This window comes from Pararge aegeria, chromosome 5 (genome assembly GCF_905163445.1).
Source record: "Pararge aegeria chromosome 5, ilParAegt1.1, whole genome shotgun sequence".
NCBI lineage: Eukaryota > Metazoa > Arthropoda > Insecta > Lepidoptera > Nymphalidae > Pararge > Pararge aegeria.
The window spans coordinates 7,868,980-7,895,499 of record NC_053184.1 but is presented as its reverse complement, the minus strand read 5'-3'; the positions used below and the strand labels follow the sequence as shown (position 1 = coordinate 7,895,499).

General features: G+C 36.3%; 2 protein-coding genes across 2 annotated transcripts; both read right to left on the bottom strand.

Annotated features, from left to right (window-relative positions):
* LOC120624150 (proton-coupled amino acid transporter-like protein pathetic) lies at positions 1-8,646 on the bottom strand. The gene is made up of 8 exons (XM_039890518.1): positions 8,393-8,646; positions 7,162-7,312; positions 6,694-6,815; positions 6,401-6,485; positions 5,548-5,792; positions 3,092-3,304; positions 2,159-2,328; positions 1-264 (listed from the first exon to the last, which is right to left on the bottom strand). Exons 1-8 carry the CDS (start codon positions 8,473-8,475, stop codon positions 14-16), a joined length of 1,320 nt encoding a protein of 439 aa, XP_039746452.1. The 5' UTR covers positions 8,476-8,646; the 3' UTR covers positions 1-13.
* A 1,496-nt stretch (positions 8,647-10,142) lies between these two features.
* LOC120624042 (proton-coupled amino acid transporter-like protein pathetic) lies at positions 10,143-23,496 on the bottom strand. The gene is made up of 8 exons (XM_039890360.1): positions 23,027-23,496; positions 22,212-22,362; positions 20,921-21,042; positions 19,792-19,876; positions 18,796-19,040; positions 16,558-16,770; positions 11,794-11,963; positions 10,143-10,472 (listed from the first exon to the last, which is right to left on the bottom strand). Exons 1-8 carry the CDS (start codon positions 23,092-23,094, stop codon positions 10,222-10,224), a joined length of 1,305 nt encoding a protein of 434 aa, XP_039746294.1. The 5' UTR covers positions 23,095-23,496; the 3' UTR covers positions 10,143-10,221.
* Between the last annotated feature and the right edge of the window lie 3,024 nt (positions 23,497-26,520).

The window sequence follows — 26,520 nt, the reverse complement described above, 5'->3', positions numbered from 1 at the left end:
TTCAAACTACTTTTTATTCAGTTTCTTGATCCAGCTTAACAATTATATCGGATATTGTAACCATCATTCCAGATATAAGGCTGCAAAGACCGAAGAGTACGATTAGAATGTTCTTCCATAAGATCCAGTTGAATTTGCCGAGGTGTTCCCATCTGCAGACAGTTTCGACTACGCCGGGGATTATCAGCCCTAGGATGGAGTAGAAGAGCGCTCCGACGATGTTAATAATTTCCTCCAGCATTGGAAGAGCTACGCCTATTCCGCCTGAAGGAACAAAACAGTTTTAATCAAACTTTGGTTAGGTCGTTGGTTCGTCGATGTCCACGTCAACTGTTCGTAAGATACATGATTAAGAACTCATATTTTGGTGAAGCTCTTCAGACATGAATATTGGACTTCTCAACAGACTACATTCTTATGTTAAAAAATTCCCAATGAGGCGTAAAAGGTATCTTTTATTTTTTGAGGATTTTAGTCTATGTGTGTATTTATTTATGTATTTTTAGTAGTGTATCTACAGAGTGTCGCAAAATTCAACGATAAGCCAACGCCGGAAGATAGACTCAACCCTGACTACTCGGGGGAAAAAAGAAAAGAAATATCTCTTTTTTTACATTACAGACTAAAAAATAAAAAAATCTCATAAATTGAGAATCAGGCATATTTTTCACTGACATGGCCACAATTTTATAAATGTTTTTTTTTTTTTTTTTAAAGGCAACCTGAATAGCAGTGCTATCCACCAAATCGTTAAAAAATCCAGAATGCCTCTAGTTTTTCACAAAAATTAATCAAATTCATTATTTTCTCAAATTTGTATTAAGATTTTTACGTTTACTCAATTTTAACTCACCCTGGTATATAAAAAAAAGTATGAGCACTACTATGGCAAGTACGCTATTAAAATCAGCTCCAAAACATAATATCCTTACTATTTGAAAACTCCTGAATCTACAGCATTTTATTATTACGTCTTTGGTTGCCTGAAAGAGTGCGCTACAGCGCTAAAGCCAAATTGTACCAGTTATCCTGCTTTTGTATTTGCATTTTTTATTTTATTTTTGTTTTCTATGTTGTGTAAACTGATGTAATAAGAAATAATTTCTTATACGTCAGTTTACAACCAGTCAACCAAAGGCGTAATAATAAAAAGATGGTTGTGTACAATAAAAGTGTATTCATTCATTCACTCCTACCTACTTGTATAGCTTGCTATAGTATAACTATACCGTTTAATCGTCTCTCTAGATGAGTTATCGAAGTTTGTACTATTACCGCTTTGCTGGGTATCGATCTTGGTAAATAGTTATTTTTAACATGAGACGATTGGACGCATTTTACTTGACAATTAAACTAAATACCTAATTGTTTCGTCAGTTAATTATTTGGGTTAAATACTTCTGAGTCTAAACAAAGATGCTATAGATATGCTCACATTAAATTTAAGTAGGTATGTATTACATAAGGATTTATTGATGGGCATTGAAAGCCTTAAAAACAAATGATTAGGCAGATTGTCGTTATAACCTATATAGATTACGGTAAAATCAGTTAAATAATTTTGTTTCAACGCCAATAGGTATGTTTTAAAATGCGCCAACGCCCTGTAACCTTTTTTAACCGTCTTAAAAAAGGAGGAGGAAATCGGTCGAGCTGTTATTCAAAAATCAACAATAATGTAAGCCAAAGTAGCAAATTTTTGCCTATAAAGTTCATTATATAGCGTGTGCTGTGAATAGTTATTATGATACATAAAAAATATGTACTACATGTTTAAAGTTCATTATTCCCTTCAAAAAAGCCCACAATATATCTAACTGTCATATTTAGGTCACAAGAGAAGCGTTTGTGTTCTAAAACTTAATTAGATTGCCGATAGAATCAAGTATAAATTGCTTTTAGTTCCTGGGCGTATGTAAAAGTCGTTTTTTTTTAAATTTATTTAACCACAGGAAAAAAAAAAAATAATATAATATATAATATTAAATTTAGGAAGGAGGTTATGTTTGACTCCCCCTTCTAAATACCCAAACTAAGAACAACCACGGCATGTCCCTCTTGTTGGCTTTGTAAGACGCCCGGGGATATGATATACGAGTAGCACCTGAGCGGTCAATCAACCCCATCAACATTTACAAAACATTAAATATATACTTACCACATATACAGACAATAGTTATTCTCATAATTATTTGCGCTTTATTCATGTTCTGCTTCTTTATGTGTGACTTTAAATGCCTAGATAAAACGTCGACCACCACGTAGAAATGTAAAGGGTATGTGCAAAATATTGATATAGCTATGAAGGCCTTTGCGCATATTGCTGGCCTGTAATAGAATTACATGAGTTATAAAAAAGTATTGTGATGTTTGGTAGGAAGTTTTGCGCAGTCTATTGATTTTATTAATAATTAATAACGTACCCCTAATAGGTTTCTACGCGACATCGTACCAGAACGCTAATCGTTTAGCGGAACGTCGTTGTCGGACTAGACCTGTCCAGAGAAAATTCAGAAATCAAGAATTCCCAAATTACCCCTGCCCGCATTAAACCCGGGACCTCCCATTCAAAACCACAGGGCTCACCACAACGCCAGGGTCGTCAAAAATGTGTAAAGTGGTAGTGAAGGTGGCAAGTTTTTAGTTAACCTAATGACAATGGCAAATGTTAACAAAACGGAATCAGCGTGTTAACGTTACACTTGCACCTGTCACCTTCACTTGCACTTGCCTGATTTACACTTTTTTAAGTAGCAAGTGCAGGTGACAAGTAAACGTATGAAATGACTAGTCAAAGCATCATTTACACGTTTAATCTGTTTACATTTGATATTCGAACATCGATATATTTTAAATTAGCATCTGCACTTTACAGGGTGTAAATAAAGTCTCATAAAAGTGTAAATGAGGCTTTAAAGGCTGTTATCAGTGGCGTGCACAAGGTTTAAGACCAAAATAGGCAAAATTAAGAAACTTTGCAGAAAATGAAAAAATCCTCCTTCACGAATGATATAATTTTTTTGGTTAGGCATTAATGTGCGTGTAAGAAGTGCACGCCACAGGCTGTTATTAAATATTTTTGTTGTTTTACCAATCGTCCAATGGCAGATTCAAAGTTATGGATCCCCTCAAGGCATCGCCATATCTGAAGTATCCGAACAGTCCCAAGATGCAGTACAACAGCATGATGAAGGACATTGCCAAGACCAACACGCTGGGGCAGCCGAGAAAGTGCTCAGGTTTCTTCATCTCGTTCTCTACGGGCATTACCACACCGATTCCTTCCATTGCGAATATAACTGTGCTAAATTTATTTAGTCATTTATAATGTAGGGTTTTCAAACTAAAAAGTATTGTGTTAAAGGATATTAAAAAAGAACAACAAGAACTAACTTCCGCAGTGTTTACCTATTGTTACTCCCGAATTTAGTGCAGAACATAATTTCGGACGTTACATATTTAAGCAAGTAACGGCATCAATATCACGATTGAAGCGTAATTTTTTGGTCTTTAACGTTAAAACATATTCTACCCGGAAGCAATATTTGCCAATAGCGGACGTACTTCCAAAGTACGTAAGCTTTCATCATCATCATCATCATCATATCCCACAGTGAGAAGGTTTTAAGGCCGTAGTCCACCACGCTGGCCCAGTGCGGATTCGTGGACTCCACACACCTTTGAGAACATTATGTAGAACTCTCAGGCATGCAGGTTTTCTCACGATGTTTTCCTATACCGTTGATGCAAGTGATATTTTGATTACTTAAAACGCAAATATATCAGAATAGTTAAAGGTGCGTGCTGGGATTCGGACTCGGCCCCCCGAAAGTGAAGTCGAGCTCCTACCCACTGGGCTATCACAGCTTCCATGCAAGCTTTACCCCATATGAAAGCGATAAGCCTGAATTCGTATCGTGGGTTTAGACTTTTTTTCAAATGCCGCCAATAAAAACCAGCTCCATATGTAAGGCCCCAGCCCGGCCTAACCCGCACTTCGATATTGCCCCGGCTACAGGCTCCGATCTATCAACTTCTATAGCCTATTTAAGAAACATAATTTGCATAACAGGGCAGTTTGAGCACGGTGCCAAGTCATGTGGAAATAGTGCTATAATTAATAAATAGCTACAGAGTCTCGAATGAGTAAACTTGTAGCATAATCTCCACAACGTCATAATGCTATTGATATTTTATCAGGCGATATTTTCTGAGGATTACGATTATTGTGGCAATACTTAAACAGGTATTAATAATTATATATTTAAGTTTTGTATTGTTAGTGACTATTCAGAATGATAACTATTTAAACACTCTTATAAGGTTTAAGCCTTATTTTAGTTATTACTATTATATGTTGGAAATGAAGTACCTAGGTATCTAAATAATATTTGACACGTAGGTGCTCATTTGGCAAAAGATAAAACTATCTTATCCACTATTTTCAGGACTCATTCGCTCTAGAATTAGTAGTTCAGTTTATTAAATAGTATACACAGTTGTATACTATTTAATTTAGCACCAGTATCTTTTTCTTAAAGTAGAAAGGAAATATATCCGTATATAGAAAATAGATAAGAATGTGGAGTGGAACCTAAACGAAACACTTGTAAAGCAGTGATATTTTGCCTATCATCATTTTATCATCATGCCCAACAACCTAACCCATTGCATGGATGGCTTTAGACTTTAGTCCACTTCACTTGTTTGTTGGCTGGCGGTTTTTTAAGATTATCACTCGTTGGTGATAATAAATGAAACCAAGGAAAGACAGCGACAGTCTTCTTACTTCGGGCTATATACAATTCGTTATAATTAAGCTGATAACGCATTGGTTTAGAGTTGACTTCACTTTCAGAGGGCCGAGTTCGAATCCCAGCACGCAGTTTTTCTAAGTTATGTGCGTTTTAAGTAATTAAATATCACTTGCTTCAACAGTGAAGGAAAACATCGTGATGAAACCTGCATGCCTGAGAGTTCTGCATAATGTTCTCAAAAGTGTGCGGAGTCCACCAATCCGCACTGAGCCAGCATGGTGGACTATGGCCTCAATCCTTTTCCATCGTGAGAGGAGACCCGTGCCCTGTTGTGGGCTGGTAACCGAGCGTTGGTTATCCCACAGAAGAACTCGGGGACCTTTTTCTCAAGAAAAGTCACATCATCTACTGCATAACAGGAAAACCGATCTTGAAATAATTTTGTAAAATACTTAGCTTGCATTCTTTAGACAAACATAGTTTTTAGCCCTGAAAAATAACCTGAAAACGCGGTCATACGAGCTCTTTTACTTGGAATCTTCTTACTACTCCTAATCTTTGCCAATAGACTAAAAGTCTCTGCTTCGACTAAAAGGCCTTTCGCAAGGGTTTGCCCATAATCAACCCACGAGGCATACTGGTCGTTGATCGCAGTAGATGGTTGTTGTAGGGCACTGCTGCCCGTTCTCTGTTCCCTTTCCCTTCGTCGCCTCGGACGACATCCATGAGAATAGTTGAGTGACACGGTACATACCTTAATCGAAATTTAATTAGTAACAAAGATACTTACGAAAGAAACGCGGGAAATCTAGCAGGGTATCCAACGACTTGTTTATCAGAGATAGTTATTTCATCTTTGAAAATATAGTAAATGCAAATCGCGAATGTCGCCACCAGTAACAAGTTTGCCGTCAAAGAGATTGGCGCCAACCATTTCAGATATCTTATCTGTACCATCAAACAAAGAGGAACAAGAAGAATCAGGCAGTAGTATTCAACGGGTAGAATGTATCCCGGTACATATTGATCCAGTAACTGAAAAGGATAAGAGATTTCTAAGATAAAATATATTACAGAAACAATAAAAATTTGTTGTTTCCGTCTTTATAACAAACTTTTACGTTATATATGCTAGTGGTACCCGCTTCTGCCCGTGGTCACTTCATCAGCGTACAACTCTCGATAAGTTTCATATACAAACTTGCTTTCGCTATCCTACACAGTACACCATCACCCACTGCCTCGACTCGCCCGCTTTTCAGCGTTAGGAATTGTACTATTAAATGCGCACAAAGTTTCTGAAATTGGGCTGATATCTCTTGAACTTAGCGTGTTTGTATAGACGATGTTGGCATTTAGTATACAATTAAAGACGGCAAACTTCTTTACACTTCTTTTGACTGTGCTATAATATAACATCACGTTATGACCTAAAATTAACGCAGATCAAACTGCGATAATAAACCTGCTTAGCTACAGTTACTAAAACTATAAAAATTAGAGATTTGTTAGCATTGTAAAATCATTATCAAGCACATATAAAATGGGTACCAAAAACAAAATAAACAACGACATAAAAGATAACAACTTAAAAACTTTCCATAGTAACTTAAGCACAGATTTCCCTTTAATCAGTAACCTACTTGTTTGATTGAATCAGCTATTAAAACTGTGAAAATGCAGCAAACTCCAACGTAAGTGAAGACCAGGGAAAATTCAGCGAATAAACTGTTGACAAATGTATTACAGGTTAATGATTTGACATGACAGAAATGCGAAAGTGTGCGTTTTTCTATTAGTCGTTCATGCAGCAACGGCGAATCGGACTTTAAATAATGTTAATGGTGATGTCGCTAGCAGATGCTAGTCGGTACTAAAACATAATAGGCTAGTTATACATAAAACCGAATCTAGTAATACGTAAAAGTGGACTCACCCTGCAGCTTTTGCTAAAGGTCTCAGCCTTTTCGGACCTATAGCAAATGCTACTTGACACGTTTCTGCATAACCTAATAAAGGTTTCCGAACTGCCTTACAGCATACTCTGGACACATTCACCTGTCAAAAAGTTAGGGTTTTGTTATGCAATTTTTTAAGTTCTTTTAAAAAATTAAATCCTTTTTCTAAACTGAGTATTAGCAATAGCTTATTACGAAAGAATAGGTTCTATGGTCAATGACCTTAGGCTTTCCTGAAGGAGACGAATCAAAAAGCATTTATTCATAGACGTAGATAGTCTCTTAAAAAAAATTGTTAAGTGTGCAACGAGAGGTTGTTCGGAATATTCTCTTTTTGAATTACATTACCACCGGACCGGCGGCGGTCATGAGGTGTTTTTTACCGCAGTTTAGATTAAGAACGCCAATTTCCCGACATGAGATACTAAAAAAATATTGTATCTTACAAATATATGAACGCAGTGTCCACAGATGAAGGCTATGATGACTGTCCCGACGATAGCGACCCCCCATCCTGCATTGGCAAATGCTAGCGGTATTGCAAGAATACCAGAACCTAATGAAGCCTTTAGCAAATTGGCTAGTGATCTGATATCTCTGAAACAAAGGAATGAAATAAGTACTTCGCTATCATTATTATAATTATTGTCGGAACTTCCTCTGAATATCCTAAATCTACGGCCAGTGTTCAGCGGCTCCATGCGGCTCTTTTGGTGTCTTCTGTGTGGGGTCTACGCTAGTGTGGTGTATACGCTAGTGTGGGGTCTACGCTAGTGTGGGGTCTACGCAAGTGTGGGGTCTACACTAGTGTGGGGTTTACCAACGCTATGTATTTCGGTACGGGTTCACCCGAGTAAGTTGGGATCCTAGCGTCCATCCTTTCTCTGAGCTATGCAATGCAACTATGTCTCGTAACTTATTAAGGCTATTAAACGCTATAACTAGAGTAACTCTATGGTTCTTTTACAAAATATAACTTCTGTTAGTTGCAGAAACTTTTACAGGTTTTTTGGTAAAGAAAAAAAAAATTTAAGCGTACGTAAGTCTTTGCATTCTACTGACTTACTGCTGTCATTTAATATGGTTTACCATAAAAAACAAAAAAAAAAAATATAGATTTATTAGACTTTTTTTTTTTGGTGTGGTGGAAAGGTTTTATTTCTACCTCCGACCCTTGGGCACGACGGAAGGTTATGTGGGAAATCCCATTTGTATATATCCCCTTTAAAGAGGATATACCTACCCAAACTAAAAACCACCACGGCATGTCCCTCTTGTTGAATTTGTTAGACGCCCGGGGAACCCGTTGTATACATACCGGACGTGATTTATTAGACCTTGAAATTCGTACTAATATTATAAATACGAGTGTTCATATGAGTTTGTTTGTCCTTACTTTGCGCCCTAACTAAGCAACCGATTGTCTTGATTTTGGTACAGAGTTAGTTGAAAGGACGGAGAGTAACACACAAGAGTTAGTTGAAAGGACGGAGCATAGAAGTCATTCTATCTCAGGAAAACAAATGGTTCCCACGGGATTTGTAAAAACGGTAATAAACGTGGATGAAGCGCACTGGCAACAGCTAGTTAAGAGATAAATTGGCAGACGATATAAATTGAAAACGATAATCTTAATGCATGGGCCATTAAGAAAAATACATCAATTAAGGTACTCACGAATTCGGTTTCTTAACATGCCGATGCTCGAAAGGATTGTAGGCGTGTGCATCTAGTTCTTTTTTATTAATATCCATATCCATATTATTCAATAAAATACAAACTATCTTCAAAGTAAGAACATTCACAATCAAGGGTTATCACTGTCCTAATAGACCTAGTTACTAAAAAGGTTTCAGTTAGATAATGTAACGAGCTGAAAATATTATTTTCTCTTTTCCACACTAGTATAAAGAGTTGTTTATTCACAGCGAATCCTGAATGACATGCTTTATGCGAGTATAAGTGCTTTACGATTCGTAATCTAAGTATTTAACTCTTAGATAGCGCACAGATAAACCAAGAGCCAAACAAACAGCACGGCAATAAGACATACCAACATTCCGTGAAGTTTATAAGCTTTTTATTGAAGGGAAATAAATACTTACAATCTGAAAAATTCATGTTGGTATCTAATCATATCATCATCATTATATCTATCCAGTACCGGTCCATTACAGAGCACGGGTCGCCTCCTACAATGAGAAGGGGTTAAGGCCGTAGTCCACATCGCTGGCCCAGTGCGGATAGGTGGACTCCACACACTTTGAGTACATTGCTGAATGTACTCAAAGTATGTAGAACTCTCAGGCATGCATGTTTCCTTCACCGCAAGTGATATTTTAATGACTTAAAATGCACACTATTTTGAAAAGTTAAAGGTGCGGGCTGGGTTTCAAACTCAGCCCCCCGAAAGTAAAGTCAAGCGCCTATCCAATGCGCTGTCTAATAATATGTATAATTTAATGTTAATCTAGAAGTTTCTGTGTAGGTCAATAGCCTATAACAATCCGCTGCTGGTTAGTCCAGCCCCAACAGGAGGTGTGAATAAAATCACCATGGTAGTAGTAGCATAGAGGAGAGGTTTTCTGTTATATTCTCCTTCTATAGACACCTTTTACGACACGTGCGGAAAGAGAAGGGGTGGTTACAACCGTATTCTAATCTGCCGTCACGTTCTACACTTGTATACGCTTTCGTCTTTGTCTTAAACTGTTCAAGTTCAAAATTCACGCTTCGAAGTCACATGAGAACGCATGTGTTGACCATTAATATACAATATAGTAGAACTACACTCTCAAGAACAACAAACAATTTTCTAACATTTAGTTAATTTAGCAAGTAAGGAGTCCGTCCAACGAAATGCCGTCCTATGCCCATCAACTTGAGTCTTAGCTGTTAATCTCTTGTGCCTGTAATTTCACCGGCAGCCCTTTGGAACGCCGCAACGCTACTTGGCTAAAAATAATAAATGAATGGATGGATAACTATGGGCCTCATAAGAAGACTCAGAGTCACTCAGCGGGCGATGGAGAGAGTAATGCTAGGATTTTCTCCACGTGATCAATTCAGAAATGAGGAGATCCGTAGAAGAACTAGAGTTACAGACATAGCTCAGCGAGTCGCGAAGCTGAAGTGGCAATGGGCAGGGCACATAGCTCGGAGAACCGATGAACGTTGGGGTCTTAAGGTGCGGGAATGGCGACCCCGCAAACGCGCGCGGTAAACGCAGCGTAGGTCGGCCCTCAACGAGGTGGACAGATGACGTCAGGCGAGTTGCTGGGAGCCGCTGGAGGCAAGAGGCCCAGGCCCGTGTATTGTGGAACTCCCTACAAAAGACCTATGTCCAACAGTGGACGTCGATTGGTTGAAATGATGATGATGGATGGATAGACAGAAAACATACGAAATAAAATGCTCTTTATTAATAAGTAACTTATAAATTATAATGTATTCAATAAATTAAAATATTTTTTTAAAATCTTCTAATAATTGTCTAGATTTTCTTATCAATCTGTTTTGTTGTTTTGTATTTTGATAATGTCCATTATTGTGACGGTGCAACCGGAGACCAGACTGCCCAAGCCGAAAATAACAATGATAATGTTCTTCCATAGAACCCACTTTCCCTTCCCAAGATTTTCCCATTTGAAAACTGTCTCTATAATTCCCGGAATTATAAGACCTAGAATGGAATAGAAGCATGCGCCAACAAGGTTTATAATTTGCTCTAATAAAGGCAAGGCGACGCCAAGTCCCACTGAAAAAGATAAAACTAAGTGTTAATTAAATTATTACTCTAGCACTAGGAATTATTGATGCTTATCTCCTCGACTTTACTAAGTGAATTTGCGATTGCCAACTGTCTGTGGGTTCGTACAACCCAGTACAGACTGACTCTATAACTTTCTAAAACAAGACCGTTTAGGCTGATTATTCAATCGTTGAATAATCGATTTGAGAAGTTTTACAGATTTTCTTTATTATAACCATTTTTACATTGACAAATTTGTCGTTTATTTGTCTGGTTGATTCGGCTGCGGCTAGTCTCATAGAGACTGCGGCTAGAGACCCCGTATGATGCCGCAAAACCTATCAGAGGTACGGGTTTAATATAACTGCCACTATCCTCCTAACAGGCAAGCCCGGCGCTACTTAGACTGCATCATTACTTATCAAATTATCACTTAGTAAGTTAGTGGTAAGATAATTTTCTTTTATCATAATCAGAGTTGCCGCAGGAGTTCCAGTTTTATGTCAAACCACTCGTAATCTTTGTGCCTTGGAAAATGCACAAAGATTACGAGCAATTATTTATGCAAATTTTTTTTTTTTAACTAATACGTACTTCTAGCAAGGAAAGTGCCTATAAAATCTAAATCAAAAATTCCAAACCACAATCATAAAATTTCGTTAATGGCTACTTTATAAACAATTTATTAAAGTGATCGCAAATATATTATTAAAGTGATCTTTAAACTACTAAAATCAGTAATTAGATATATAAGACCTAACTAGAAGTAGTAGGTTAGTTTTTAAGCAATATAAAGGGTTAAATAAAAAATACAAGAATGCTCTCGCCCTTGTAGTTCCTATTATTAATACTAACAACTATTATTCTACGGCTATTCAAAATTCATTATTCATTTATTTTATACAAAAAAATAACGAATCATGTTATTTCTGTAGAAATTACTCTGTGGAACCAAAAACATGTGATTCGACAACGTAGCATAGTCGGGTACGCACGATAGTGCGCACGAGTCGTGGTTTGCGCGCGGTTGCCGAATACCGATGTTACGTTACAGAATAGTAACAAGTAGAGAATGTAATATTTCACAAACTATAGAGATAAAAAAAGTCAAAAACTGTTAGTTTTTATGTAAAAAACTACAGGCCGAGAGCTTTCTGGTAATTTCTATTCAACCCTGTATATAGGCTTTCTACCAAAATATATGCAGTGCAGTGCCTATATGCCTGATATGTAGTATTATAACACGAATTTAGTTAAAGTGAGTACAGTTAATAATTAATTGATTAGTATGTAAAAATAAATAGGATTCAATAAATGACCATCTTACCACATATGCAAACACCAATGGTCCTAGTGGTCACCTCCGTAACACCACGGTAGTTATCCTTGATATAAGGATTTGCGTATTTCTTGAAAATATCATAGACAACGAAGTATTGCAGTGGGTAGGTGAAGAAAATAGATAATGCTATGAAGACTTTAGCGCAAATTGCAGGCCTGAAAAGAAATTAAGGTGCCGTTAGATGTTTTAAAAAGGCTCGATTTAGATCTGATTCTCGATTGGCCTAAAGATGTAGGTACCATTGATTTTGTTGTTTTAATAATCACTTATAATCTCATCGTTAAAGCCCACCAACCCACAAGCCTGGATTTTATTAATAGTAATTATTGACGGACAAAGCAGATGATCCACCTGTAGCTTTAGTTCAAGAATTACTCGCTCGCAGCCAAAGAGTCGTTTTCGAGTAGGTATGTTAATACTTATAATGTGATATTGGTATACTACAGCAATGAAAAGTTGATAGTGGTTGGAAACGTAGAAGGCAAACGTCTACGTGGCAGAATTCCAACCCGGCGGTCAGATCAACTAGGAGAAACCGGTGCCCGTACCTTTTACAAGGCAGTACAAATGGCCCAGGAAAGGACCCGATGGACAGACATCATATATCACAAGATTACTCGCCATAGCAGTGATCACGAACCTCAGTCATGAGGGACCGACTAAAGAGTGAGATGGTAATACTAAATAATATAATTAAATGGAAATGGTCTTATTAGCATTGTGTTAAAGCTCGAATCTGCCTACAATTCTGTAGCTCGTAAAACAAAAATAAGAAGTACAGGATTTCCGACTTTAAATCTAGTAACATTAAGTCCATTTTACTTTAACAATACCGAGTTTAATACTCGTAAACGACCCCTCAAATGCGAGCCAGCAAAGCTTGCACTAAAGCTACTTATCGTAAATGGAAAACCATCGCTTTTAAACGGAGCAACTCTTCGCAGGGCATGCAAGAAACACGTTTACGAAGGCGCCCGAAATAAGCATTGCGGTAGTACCTGCCTGAACAAGCTCTAAGTATCACTAAAAGCTCTAATTTTTTGCTTGGTGTGAACCGAGGCCCACGTACAACAATGGGATATTAAAATGATGAGGACGATGATTATAATAATTTCGAAGGTCGATTTACAAATCGAGGCTAAAGTGAAGTGAATTACCTAGTTCTATAGAAATAATTGGCATGACTGTCGATGGTTTACGCGGCAATCATGTGAATAATAATTGTAAGTATTTGACTATTACGAATCTCTATAACTATGCGCAATCTGTGAATCGCTCCTGTCACGCAACCTAACGTGCTGGCGGATTCGCTCGTGAATTTTCGCGGCGCGATCCGCGTAGACAATAATACCAAGTATGGTAATATATCAAGCATACCACCGGCACGGCGGCCTATCATGCGACGCGATTTGTCCCGTGGCCAGCACGTAATGATCAGCTATGGTCTTTGCGCCGTGCCTGAACTAAGATCTCAGATTGTAAAGCATGCGAGACACATCCGTCTACCATGGGAAATTATCGGTATTTCCGGGTTTTATTTCTAAGTGTCGATTGTAAAGTTATATAGATATAGATCAATTCAAAAACAATATTTTAGTATTAACAAAACTGGCTGAGATTGGTTAGTTTATGAGTTTAAACATTATTTACAAAAATGCTAATAATATGAATATGTGTACTATTTGTGTAGATATAAATATGAAATGGAACGTACAAGTGAATACCTGTATTTAAAAGATTTTCACTGTTTTCTGAAATTACCAGTTTGGGTACGAAAATGTCACTTATATAGAAAAATCACACTTCATAACATTTCCCTTTACAACCCACTCAACGTGGTGTTAATCTTGCTAAGCCAAAGGTTTTAGATAAAGCCTGCAATAGAAAACCCACTGTTTCGCAGGAAGCCTATTTAAGGTGAAGCACCTATTTGTAAATCGCCGACTGATTAGGTGATAGCATCCAAACACTTATACTAGTTATTAGTTGGTAGTCAGTTACTGTGTTTAAGTATGTAATAAACAGTGAATAGGTAGAGGATGTTTACCTAAAGTACAAGGAACAAAGATAATAAAGGCATAAATGATATCATCAATAGCCTATAACAGTCTACTGCTGACTAAAGGCCTCTCCCAACGGAAGGGTTTTCCGATAATCACCAACCCTGATCGCAGTCGATGGTAGTGAATATGCAACAGAATAACGGAACGGAACTATGGGAAAATAACATAGTGTATTCTGATCTCCCGTCACCTTATTGGGCACAGAAATTATTTTGTCAACTTAAAATAAAATTAAAATTTGGTTTGAGGTTGGTTTTTGTTGACCAGTATTAAGAACCACGCGACTACGTCCGCGAATGAGCCGAATTAAGAAATATTCGTATTTTGTCGCGAACTGTTTTATAGAACTTTAAAGAAACAACAATTCCGACAATTCTGATATACTTACTACATACTTCCGTTGTTTGGCGTAACGTTTATCGTTCACGCATCGCACGCATCAGAATCTCTCAAAAAGGTTGCAAGGTGCAGTTTTTGCCCGAGATTCCAATATAAATGAATCCTAGCTAGAACGATTTGTCGCCCCCGAAACCCCCTGTATACTAAATGTCATGAAAATCGTTGGAGCCATGATATTATTTTCCGAGATGTAAGATTCAAAAGGTATGCAGTTCTTAAAGTACTGTGCAAATCGTATATTATGTTTAAATGTGAACTGAGTCATTGTTTCAGTAATGCTGATCAGTTTAATTTGCCAACCCATTACCGGTCCAGTGCTTCTGCCCACCATAGAGCACGGGTTTTCTCTCAAAAGGGTTTAGGCCGCAGTCTACCACGCTGGCAAAGTGCGGATCGCACGCTGGCCATGTGCGGATCGGCAGACTTCACACACCTATGGGAACGTTATGGGGATCTTTCAGTTATGCAGGTTTCCTCACGATGTTTTCCTTTTCCGTCAGAGCAAGTGATATTTAATTGCTTGATATGCACATAACTGGAAAATTAGAGCGAGGTCCTAATCCTATCGGGGCCATCGGGGCTATCACCGTTTCGGTCTATGAATGGCAAGAAGTGTAAGAAAGCCATTCCGAGGGTTAGTCGTCAGTTAGAGGCAATCAGACTGACATACATAGCTACATACCATAATGAAAAACGTATGCCTTCAATAATCTACGCCTTAATAAAAGGTAAGGGTTATGATATTCACTTCAAATTAATTAATACTATACTAAGTAGGTAGTGTATATTGGAATCTGCTCGGATCTGGGTCAGGGGTTTCCGTCAAGGACGCGTCAGTTGTTTGTATTCACACGTATGTAATAATTACTAATAGTAAAGCTGAAGAGTTTATATTTTTGATTAAACTAACTAATCTTTGTAACTACCAGTCAGATTTGAAAAACCTTTTTTGAATTTACTCGACTTACGGAATTGTATTAAATGGAATACAACCTTATTCAAGAATTGATTGCAGAAACGATTTTTCAATTAAAGTGATTTTTCATGTAACGTACTTAGCGTTACAAAAAACAAACTTTATTTCTCGTATAAGTTACAATAATAGGGTAATAATTTACTAAAAATCTGAATAACAAACTCATTAAAAATATCATTAAAAATATTACATCAAAACTCTAAATGAGTGTTTGTATTGTACGCATTTTCATGATTGGATGAACATTATTACAGAAATAATTAAAACGCAGGTCGTACCTACTTTGTTATTTTAAGTTAATTGCGCATTCTCAAATTAATATTACGAAAATAAATTAAAAGATTTCTTTTAAAATCTTAAAATTGCGTGAATGAACCATGCGGTTAGTGCAAGAGACGCTGATTCTGTTAAAACTAAATGAACAGGATTAAAAATAGTGCTAGCGTTTTTAACAGCAAACGGGCTATTCATATGTATCATCATCTTCAACATCACTGCGTCCAGCGGACGTCCACTGCAAAATATAGGTCTCACGATTTTGTTCTGCTTGTATCCAGCAGCTCACTGCGAATCTTTTTATGTCGTCTGTGGAACGCACGGAGTTCTACCAACAATGTGCTAGTCAGCGCGGGCTCGCCACTCCAGCACGATGGGTCCAACGTCCATCGGTTCTCCGAGCTATGTGCCCGCCCATTGACACTTTAATTTCGCGACTCGATGTGCTATGACAGTGACTCAAGTTCTCATACGGATCACCTCATGTCGAGTATAATCGCGTAAAAATATTCCAAGCATATCATCATATTATACAGAGTATCTCACGCTGAGTGACTCTGTGCCTTCTATATACCCATAGTCAGAAACCAGGTTTCGGAGCCAGAAGTCAGTACACGCTCTGTCCTAAGGTTTTGGCACTATAATTCAATGCCTAAATCAAAAACCTCCCCCTCCAAAAAGTCAAAATATCACGAATTATCTATCTTAAGAGTCCCTATTAAGGATTCAATCCGTAGAATGGAAATCACCGACATACACTCGAAGGATTAGCAAGTTAAAGTGGCAGTGGGTGGGTGCAGTGTTTTGTACGACCGTGTTGAGGAAGACGCGTTGTAGAACCTTGCAGACCTACAGCTCACTGGAAATATGACCAGATAAGAAGGATGCCAGAGGCAGCTGGATGAGAAAGTCGGAGGACCGTGAGTGGTGTCGCGCTTTTGGAAAGACCTTTGTCCAGTAGTGGACGCTTACAAGTAGTTGATGGTACAGATTAAAGAATAGTAGATAAAAGCAATATAAGCCTTATATAATTACCAGTCATCAATAGGAAGGTTCAAAGTAATAGATCCTCGTAGTACATCTCCATATCTCAGGTAGCCGAATAGGCCCAAAGTGCTGTAGAAGAAGACGATCATAGACATAGCAACCACTAGCACACTTGGGAATCCGAGGAAGTGCTGGGGTTTCTTCATTGCGTTTTCAACTGGCATCACAACACCTATACCCTCCATGGCGAAGATTACGGTTCTAAAAGAAAATTAGATGTGAAGTAACAAGTGATGTTAACATTGAAATAAACAAAACGCCGCGATGTAAACGTGTTAGTGCCTTTTACTGGATAAAACAGTGGATTGCCTTCCGGTACGATTTCGCGTAGAAACCGATAATGGCGATTGGGCTTAATTTAACTGCCATACCCTTTACAGGTTGGCCTGTATCACCTGAAGTGATAAAATGAACTTTCTCACTAAACACATTCGCAGCGTTCCCTACTGGCTAAAACCTGTAAATAAGTAGTAAAAATATGTAAGTAGTGAAGTGACAAGCGAATAATACAAGTACGTCAATGAAATCGGTTTACGAAAATTAAAACAACAAAGGAACAAAACACACAGATGCACCTCTTCTACATACACACATACTTATATACTTAGTGTAGTTACACTACGTACTTATATAAGTCTAATAACCTATAACAGACCACTCTCCCAATTGGAGGGATTGCCCATAATCACCTCGCTGAGCAGACGGGTTTATGATCTAGGTAAATAGTAGTAGCACAGATGCAGCCCGTTCTCCGCTACGTTCCCTAAGTCACCTCGTACGACACCCGGAAGAGGGCTGGTGTAGCTGTATTTTGATCTGCCATCACCACACGGCAAGTTTCATTTAAACCAATAGTAATAAAACAATCAGAAACTTATAATTATATAAGCTGTCACCTCGTTTCATTCCCCTAGGAAAGGATTTACGGAATGAATAACAAATTTTGAATGTCTAGATCACCTAGATACACAAGTTTAGACTATACGTGTGCTTCGTTGTGAGTACAAGACTATTATTGAGTGAATAATGCAGATTTTAAGTGATGTTTTCAGCTTCCCATATGATTATTCTTGACTAATAAGTGTAATTAATTAATTAGGTGTTAATCTGTACAATTTTATCTATATAAGTTATATGCACAAGTAAGAATGTTTTACATGTTAATAATATACAAAGTGGATTCTAATTGACTAACTTGGCTGCAGGCAATCTATTACGTAAGAAGTTTGTAGGCTTGTAGATTTTCATTGCATAAGATTTCATTTGAATATATTAATATACGATCCGCAAAAAAAAATGGATCTTGCACCGTGACTTTCCATATCATTATTTTTTGAGTTCCACACCTTGTTATGCATAAACGGAAATCTTAAAGGATTAGTTGGCCGTCTGACATACTGTTCGTGTAGGCCTTACTTTCAGAAACAGCTAACGGGATAAGTTAAATATTGTCTTATACTGCCCGCGACAGTTCACTATGAAAAATGAAAATATGATGAACAATGTGCAGTGCATTTCTTGTGTTTTTATTTCTTTTATTCCTACAATTAGTGTGTGTCTTTTATAATAATAGTGATCTATATTATCTACTGTTGATGTCGCGGTATTGAAGCAAAACTGGTCAGCACTGACACAATGGCATCTGGTTTAGTTTAGTGCTAGGAACTGTTCAGATAGCGTATTTCGCCGAATCTGTATACTATTCTGTGCAGTGCCGGATTAACAACGTAGCAAGAGTAGCAATTGTTACGGGCCCCGCGTTATAGAGGGCCCCGCATATTTAATACCACTCATCTCTGCCTGACTGACTGACAGACACGCACACGCACACAGACATCGCCTATAGCAATTTACTATACTATTAATTACCCACAACATTGTAACCTATAGATAGCAAATACGTATTGTATTTAAGATACGTATTGAGTATTGAATTGTATTTTTACTACTTTATACCTACTTAAGAACCCATAGCAAATCAAGGGCTTAATCAGGCACTGATTTTATGCAATATATATTTTATAAATAGAAATGGAAAAGGTAGGTATATGAAAAAAATACTGCAAGAAGACCGAAAAACAAGAAAATCAGACCACATAAATTCCTCTAGTGTCTTCGTCTTGCTGTCTTGCATAATCATGTTCATTTAAAAAAAAAGATATTTTTTTTGTTGCTTGTACATACTAATGTGGCTTAGTAAGATTGACAACTGTACTTGTTACTTACGATATGAATGCAGGAAATCTCGAAGGGTCGCCCACTGCCCTCTTGTCCGAAAACGTAATCTTGTCCCCAAATACGTAATAAAGACAAATCAAATACGTCAGTAAAAGGAACAGGTTAGCCAATATCGAGAACAGTGCCAGCCATTTTAGATATTTAATTTGGCATAGTAGACAAATCGGAATTAATGTGATAAGGCAGTAATATTCAACTGACACGTTGAAACTCGGTACGTATCTGTCAATTAACTGAAAAAAACAACATAGTAGGTTTATTAAAATTAAAATAAAATTGAGTTGAAAAAAAATTTGTTAATAGGCAGTAATTGTAATTAATTTGTAAATTTTAAACTTTCTTTTATAAAAGAAACAAAAATTGAAAACATACCATTGAGTTATTTAATTTTTATTGTAATCTATAACTGTCTATATAAAAGCTAAGAAGAATAAGGTAACTATAAAACGTATATATTGATGATTTAATAACAAACACCGTAAGTATATTTAACAAAAAAATTATAATGATGTTGGTAATGCGCTGGCTTACCAACACTGGCAATTGTGAACACCACCAACGTCGTTTCAGTTTGTTGGACATTGGCCACCGACTAAGCTTATTTGTAAATCTAACTAACCCCGCTAACCCACATTGGAGCTTTGTAATGGTTTTAGATTAATATTCCTTCCTCCCATGTAAGAGGAGGTCTTAGCTCAGCAGTGAAAAATTAATTAAGCTGATGGAATGTAGAAGGTGAATAGATTAGTAACAATATCATGCCACTCTAATGCGTTGTGAACCATATCAAATTTGAAAAGAACAAATAAATTTATTTAAAACGTTCATAAACATACAATTACTACAAACAAAATTACTGATAAAATATGATTATTATCAAAATATGTTGTGCTGACATAATAATACCTAAACGTTAAAAAAATAAGTTGTTATGTAGCTTGAATGCTCGCATTTGTTTTTATAGTCTTAAATATGTACACTCACCTGTTTAATGGAGTCCGATATGAGGATAGTGTAAATACAGCAGACGCCAACGTACGTTAAGAGCATTGCAAACTCCGCGAAAATGCTGCAAACAAAAATACAGTTACTGTAAATTGATAAAATATTATCACCAAAACGGCTGATCTAACAAAAACACGTTTGTTACAGCAGTCATTTGTGATTGTTCTCGCTTGTATTATTTAAAATTATATTATGTACCTACCTAAAATCATTTGAATTTATACTTTTATAAATTCAAACAATTGTAATTGATGACAAGAATACTGATTTAATGTGTTATTGTTTTAGAGCTCTAGGATATTAAGACCAGACGAAGTTTTTGAATTAAACTTCAAGTAAATATAGGTACATAAATTATCCTTGTAGAAACAGGTACTTAAAACTGAATTTAATTCTCACGTAAGTCATTGTTATAATCATCTTCAAACCGGTTAAATTAGGAACAGACTCATTTGTAGTTATTGAATGTATAAGCTTTAAATCTTACTTGAATATAGTACCTAATATGAATACTTTAAGTAGCCAAGTATGTTATGCATCCGGTTTAAAAGGGAGAATCCATGATAATATATTAAATTAAATAACAAATATTTAGGGAGGTGTTTGAACCACCAAAAGGTTTAGCCAACCATAGGTAAGAAACAAAAAACCAACATATCATGAAAATTTAAAAATCCAACCAACAAAACTGTCGCATTTATAGATTTAACATGACTAAACCGGTTTAGTGCGAACTTAAAAACACACAATACGACAACTGTGCACCCCACTAGTTCTCATCCGACCGAACATCATCATCATCAAATACCGCCGGTCAGTCGACCCAGTCACGGCTCAAACAAGAATAGAACATTAATCGATAAACGGATTTTGTTCCATAAAAACGTTCTCTGATGTCAACCGGTTAAAATTAACAATATTATTTTATGGTACAGCTACGGAATAAAAATTTATACGTACGAATAATTAACCAGTTACCAAAGCCTGCAATTTATTAAACTCATACCCAGAATTGCTTGACTCTACCCTGTTATCAGAAGTAAGTAAGTACATAATATGAGCAATTTTAGAATTTTTCAATCCCTTCAAATACGTCAAAGCAAATTACCTTGCAGCCGTGGCATATGGTCGAACACATTTTGGTCCATTTTGAAATGCCGCTTTGCATGTTTCCGCATACGTTAGTTGCGGTTTTCGTTCTATCTTACAGCAACCACGAGACGTTTTTACCTATTAATTGATTGATGAAAATATACAGTAGGTATTACACAGATAAAAGTTTTTCTTTCACACAAAATGATACATAAACGTTAAGGATTATAATATGACAATTAATAAGTAAACTTAGATAGTATAATCCAAACAGATGTATTTAAATTTGTATGTTTATCTTTTTGCCTGGGCTAAGCTTTAGAACGGCTTAGCAGACTTTGGCGAACCTATTCAGGAAGGTAGGCAGAGACTTCGTAAAGAGTTATTTTAGGCTATATACATTGAAAACGGTAAAAAAGTCTTTTTACGCGAATGGAGACATGATTGTGATGGTCGCTAACGAGCTACCAGGTCCACTGTTATAAATTGGTAGAACCTAATCTGTGCGTTACGAATCGTTCAAGTTGGAAATACATTCGTTAGATTGCAATAAATGCTTAACAATAAATTCGTTAACGAACAAGCACCTGTGCCGTTAGCACAAACTTCTGTTATTATGTTCAAACAAATTAACCTGATGCCATTTTAATAGACTTTTCAAAGATTTTCGATATCGCTCCTCAGTATATTTCCTTTGTAGGTATATATACTAAATACGCGAGTAGTAAGTTAGTGGTAGGTTATCAACTTTTTACAAACGAGTTGATGTTTATCAACCATCGTCACGAAATTGCAATAACCTTATTGCCTTAGTAATCATTTGTGAGAAAATAGGTAGTATAGTTTTTATGTTTCTCCCACGATACGAATTTATCATCAATAAACAGTTGTGTGCCTGTCTTAAAAATTTTAGCATTAAAATGGTGCGATTGATTTGATGTCATTTGAAACTCATTTAAAATGTAAATTACCATTAAAACATTAGGTTTTAATGGTTAATGGCAATTTTAATGGTGTGTAAAGGCAGACTTATCTAAACGCAACTTCCGCACAACCCTTAAAGGCTGAATAAAGGGCAGCAATTAGTGTCACAGTATACAAAATATGCTAAACTGTTGCACAGTTACGATTAACTAATGTCCGTTGAGAAGTTGAATTCAAACCATTCCGTGCCGTTGAGAAGGAATAGTTACTATTTTTTCAAATCGACAAAACTAAAATTGGCGCATCAAATTAAAATATATTTGCACATCGACGAACACCAGAGTAAAAACTCTTATTTTTTATTGAAAAAAATATATACTTACTAGTATGTGAACGCAATGCCCGCATATAAGGCCGACCAGAAATGTGCCCAATAACCCTATGCCCCATCCGGAGTTAGCAAAAGCTAGAGGGCCAGCTAGTAGCCCTGAACCAAGAGAAGCTTTTATTATATTCGCTGTTGCTCTGACATCTCTGAAATAGGTACATCAAAATAATTACAAACAGAAATTTCGACTTTTGTGAATAATAATTTAATATTAAAAACCATATTTCCTAAGTTTTAACTAAATTTAACCAAATAATTTTACTTTTATTTTTACTGTAAACGTATTTAATATTTATTTATTTATACTCTTTATTTGTACACAAATAAAAATACAGAAGAAGAATAAAAAAAAACACAGACAGAAGCAGCATACAAAAGGCGGCCTTATCGCTTCGTAGCGATCTAAACATAGATATAAACAGGAAGAATTATTGGATGAAACTATAAAATAATCTAGACAACATAAAAAAAGAAATTGTAAGCAGGCAAAGACGGCCTTATGACTGTAACAAACCTTCAACAAGCAATTCTTATTGATAGAAGAGGATGGGATAGTGCCAACGCTTACTAATATATTCACATATATTTATGTATTTACATATATTTAGATACATTATATGATTATCTATTCTACAAGTATACCTGTGCACCCGTAATAGTAATAAAATTATAAAAACATTCAAAATATTCATAAATTTTACGATTCATGCAAGAAAAAAACCAAATTAGGTTACGAAGTACCTATAATATCAAACAATACTAAAGTAATAAAAAGGTATAAAATAAAAAGTTTTTTAAAGAAGTACTTACGAACTCGGCTTTTCAACTTTTCTGTGTTCATACGGATTGTATTCTTCTTGCTTTTCCTCTTTACTCATTTTTATTTAACTTTAAAACACGTTTACACTTAGATATCCAAAAAAAAGCACATGTCCAAACTTCGATTTTCGTTACTAGAATACAGCTTAAGTTTAACTTAGGATGTATTTTGATTTTATCGGCATTACTATCAACAATCGTTTCAGCGAAGAGGACTTTGCGTTATGACTATTAGTGCTATCCTTATTTCCTTTGAATATAAAATAATGTTTAATAGCACGCGAGGGCGATCATAGTAAGTATGGTTGGATAAACACAATTGCGGGTAAACCTTAAGTTAATACTAAACAGTTTATATGATAAACTGATAAGCCAATCACAGCGAACCTTTCCGTACTGTATCCACAAGAACAGTGATAAATGCTTTACGAATCTATATAAAATGACCTTGGTATATGAAAAAAGTAATTAAACTCAAAGTTAAATGTTAATAATGGCCTTAATCACGTATTGTAGTGCGTTCCCACGAATTCGAGTGCATACTGGCGCCATTTTAAAAATTATCTTGTTGTATTTACATGAATGACTAAAGCGCTCTCTGCTAACCAACATTTGTCCAACGTTTTGACGACCTCCCTGGCGCAGAGGTAAGCGCTGTGGTTTTAAGGGGAAGGTCTCTGGTTCAGGCAGGGGCAATGCGGGAATTTATAATTTTTGAATTTTCTCTCGTCTGGTATGGTGGGAGGCTTCTGCCGTGGCTAGTTACCGACAAACAAAGACATACCGCTAAGCTAATTAGCGTTCCGGTACGATGTCGCGTAGAAACCGATTAGTGTTATGGGTATATTATAACTGCAATACGCCAACAGATTAGCCTGTTACCATCTTAGACTGCATCATAACTTACCAGCTGGTGAGATTGGTGGAATGAAAAAAAGTACAATGGTTGCCTGTAATTGTGGCTCCATAATTTAATCTTCACTTTTTTGTTTTTTAATATCTATTCAAGTGTTTCATATAAACTTGGGGGTAATGCATATAAATAATTTTGGAACCGGGGAGATTTGAATCTGCATCGGAATCCACCTGAAGAGATGTGGTTTCAAATTATATGTTTCAGAGTGAGTAAATATTATGCACGTTGGTGGTATCGAAAGATACTGCGATATCTTTATAAATATAAAAAGGTTATTAACTTGTACTTTTGCATACATGGCTTAACGCAATTAAAAAAAAACTTTTTTTTATTCCACTACAAGTTAGCCCTTGACTGCAATCTCACCTAGTGGTAACTGGCTTACCCGTTAGAGATATGGCAGTTATATTAAGCCCATACCAAACCATACCGGAACGCTGAAAACTTTATTAAGAAATTTGTCCAGTTCTGAATATTCTCTGATCTACCTAGTGGCAGGTTTCGGCTGTGGCTAGTTACCATCCTACCGACTAAATCGTGCCACCTACCGCGTACCGATTATATAGGTATAGGTTTAACCTATACCTATATAATCGGTACGCGCAGAACTCCCATACTTCTAACATGTTAGCCCACTTCCAACAGGTTACCATCTTAGACTGTATCATATCTTACCTTGAGATCGCAATCAAAGTCTAACTTGTAGTATAAAATAATACATTGTTTATATTTATTAATAATAACTTTTTTTTAGTATTTACATATTTATCTACTTTTGCCTTGCCTTTGATGAATTTTATAGTTGAGTGCGTTATAATCTAGGATTATAAAACGTAATATTGTTCTATGACGAGATTTCAATACAAGTTGTTTTTGTTTACATGCCGATGCTAAGTGATGATATTACAAGTATAATGAAGAGGGAGAAAAATAAACATTCTACTGCATGTTGTATAATGATTTCCCTTTGAAACCTCTCTAATGCATCATCGTAATAATATTAGCATGTTTCGTTATTCACTGAGAGTATTTAGTATTTTATAATTTTTTTGTTTTATTATAGTGATTTTACCTACATTTCGAGTTAATATTAAATTCAATTTTTTTTAATGCATTTAAAAATCTTTGGTTTCGACAGGATTTGAACCTGCGGCTCAAAGAACTAATACATACAGAAACCGTGTACAGTGTAGTGTTTCTCGAACAGGCGGCAAGTCACTTCATTCCATTTAGCAGTTGACAGTAATTGTTTACCATAAAATGGGAATTAGTGGGGTAGCATCATTCCACGGTCATTAGTGAGGTAGCATCGTGTGAAGGAGATGTGCGCAGGGCGTTGTTACTTTTAATGGACCAATGCACTGCATGTCATAACTGCTGAATGAGGGTTCTGCGTGTTCTCAATTCTGTGCTGCGACTCTGGAAATCGCAACCGAACCGACCGACAACGCGATGCTACGACTAAGCTCAACAAATGTCGAAATTAATATAAACCATCTTTAACAATCTAATAGTGACTGTAGCTGTAGTCTGTTTAAAAATTTATTCATTTGATATTTATTATTTAAATGTTTTATCATCATAAAGCCATAACCATTTACTCAGAATGAGAAGGGCTTTGGCCGTAGCCCATTATGCTTAGGGTTGAAAAAAATCAAAAGTCCGGAGAAAAGGCCTGATTACCATTGAAAAAAAACTTTTTTTAGTTCGAAAATTTTCTCTCAAACGTACTGTGTGAGATTTTTATCTATTCGATCGCGTAAAAGTTAACTTTGATTTGTATGGCGTTGAAAGACCAGAGATGGCGATCTTTCGACGCCATACATAATATTATCATAGTTAACTTTTACGCGGTCGAATAGATGAGAAATCTCGCACTCAGCACACTGAATATAACATGAGAGCCATTTTTTTTTATTAATAGTAACAAAAACTTAAAAAGGTTCCTTCGCATATTAAATACGATAAATGTGATTTAGTACCTACGTGATTAAATGAGTATTGATTTTAATTGGCAATTCTTAACAAAGGAAGATTATTTTTAGTTTGTTTAACGTTTAACAGATCTTTGGAATGCCAGTCTTTTTTTATTGGATATGATAAAAATCCTGCTATTTTATTAGATTTCAATCCAGCCGCCATCCTTAGAAATGTTCAAAAATCGTGAAATCTCAGGATGAACACTGAGAAATGGTAACCCTAACTACGCTGGCCAAGTGCGGATTGGTAGACTTCACAAACCTTTGACAATGACGTCTTGTAACTGCTAACACTCTGTCCACATGTTTTTAAACATTTACCCCATATTTAATAAGATTAGTATAGTGATGGAGTTTTTATAGTTGATACAATACATAACTAATCCCGTATTATGCCACGTTTATTAATAACACGCTTACCATATAGGCAAGTTGTATCGATTGCGACTTCTTTTACGAACAATTTCTGATAAGTAGTAAGATTGAAGTTAGTTTCGATAAACGTGTTCGAGCAGACCAACCCAAATCTTACGCATTTCTCGCTTAGGTTGAATTTACAATGCTCAAACACGATACAGCGCACCCTTGTG

Bases quoted from the DNA above. Each gene is read 5' to 3' on its own strand.
- LOC120624150 (XM_039890518.1), bottom strand. From the start codon at position 8,475: ATGGATATGGATATTAATAAAAAAGAACTAGATGCACACGCCTACAAT. The intron at 5,793-6,400 runs GTAGGTTACTGA...TATCCTTTTCAG, and splicing joins TAGCTGATTCAATCAAACAA to TTACTGGATCAATATGTACC. The intron at 3,305-5,547 runs GTAAGTATCTTT...AAATAAATTTAG, and splicing joins AGATTTCCCGCGTTTCTTTC to CACAGTTATATTCGCAATGG.
- LOC120624042 (XM_039890360.1), bottom strand. From the start codon at position 23,094: ATGAGTAAAGAGGAAAAGCAAGAAGAATACAATCCGTATGAACACAGA. The intron at 19,041-19,791 runs GTGAGTGTACAT...TGTTTTTTTCAG, and splicing joins TATCGGACTCCATTAAACAG to TTAATTGACAGATACGTACC. The intron at 11,964-16,557 runs GTAATTATATAA...ATTTCTTTTCAG, and splicing joins AACCTTCCTATTGATGACTG to GCCTGCAATTTGCGCTAAAG.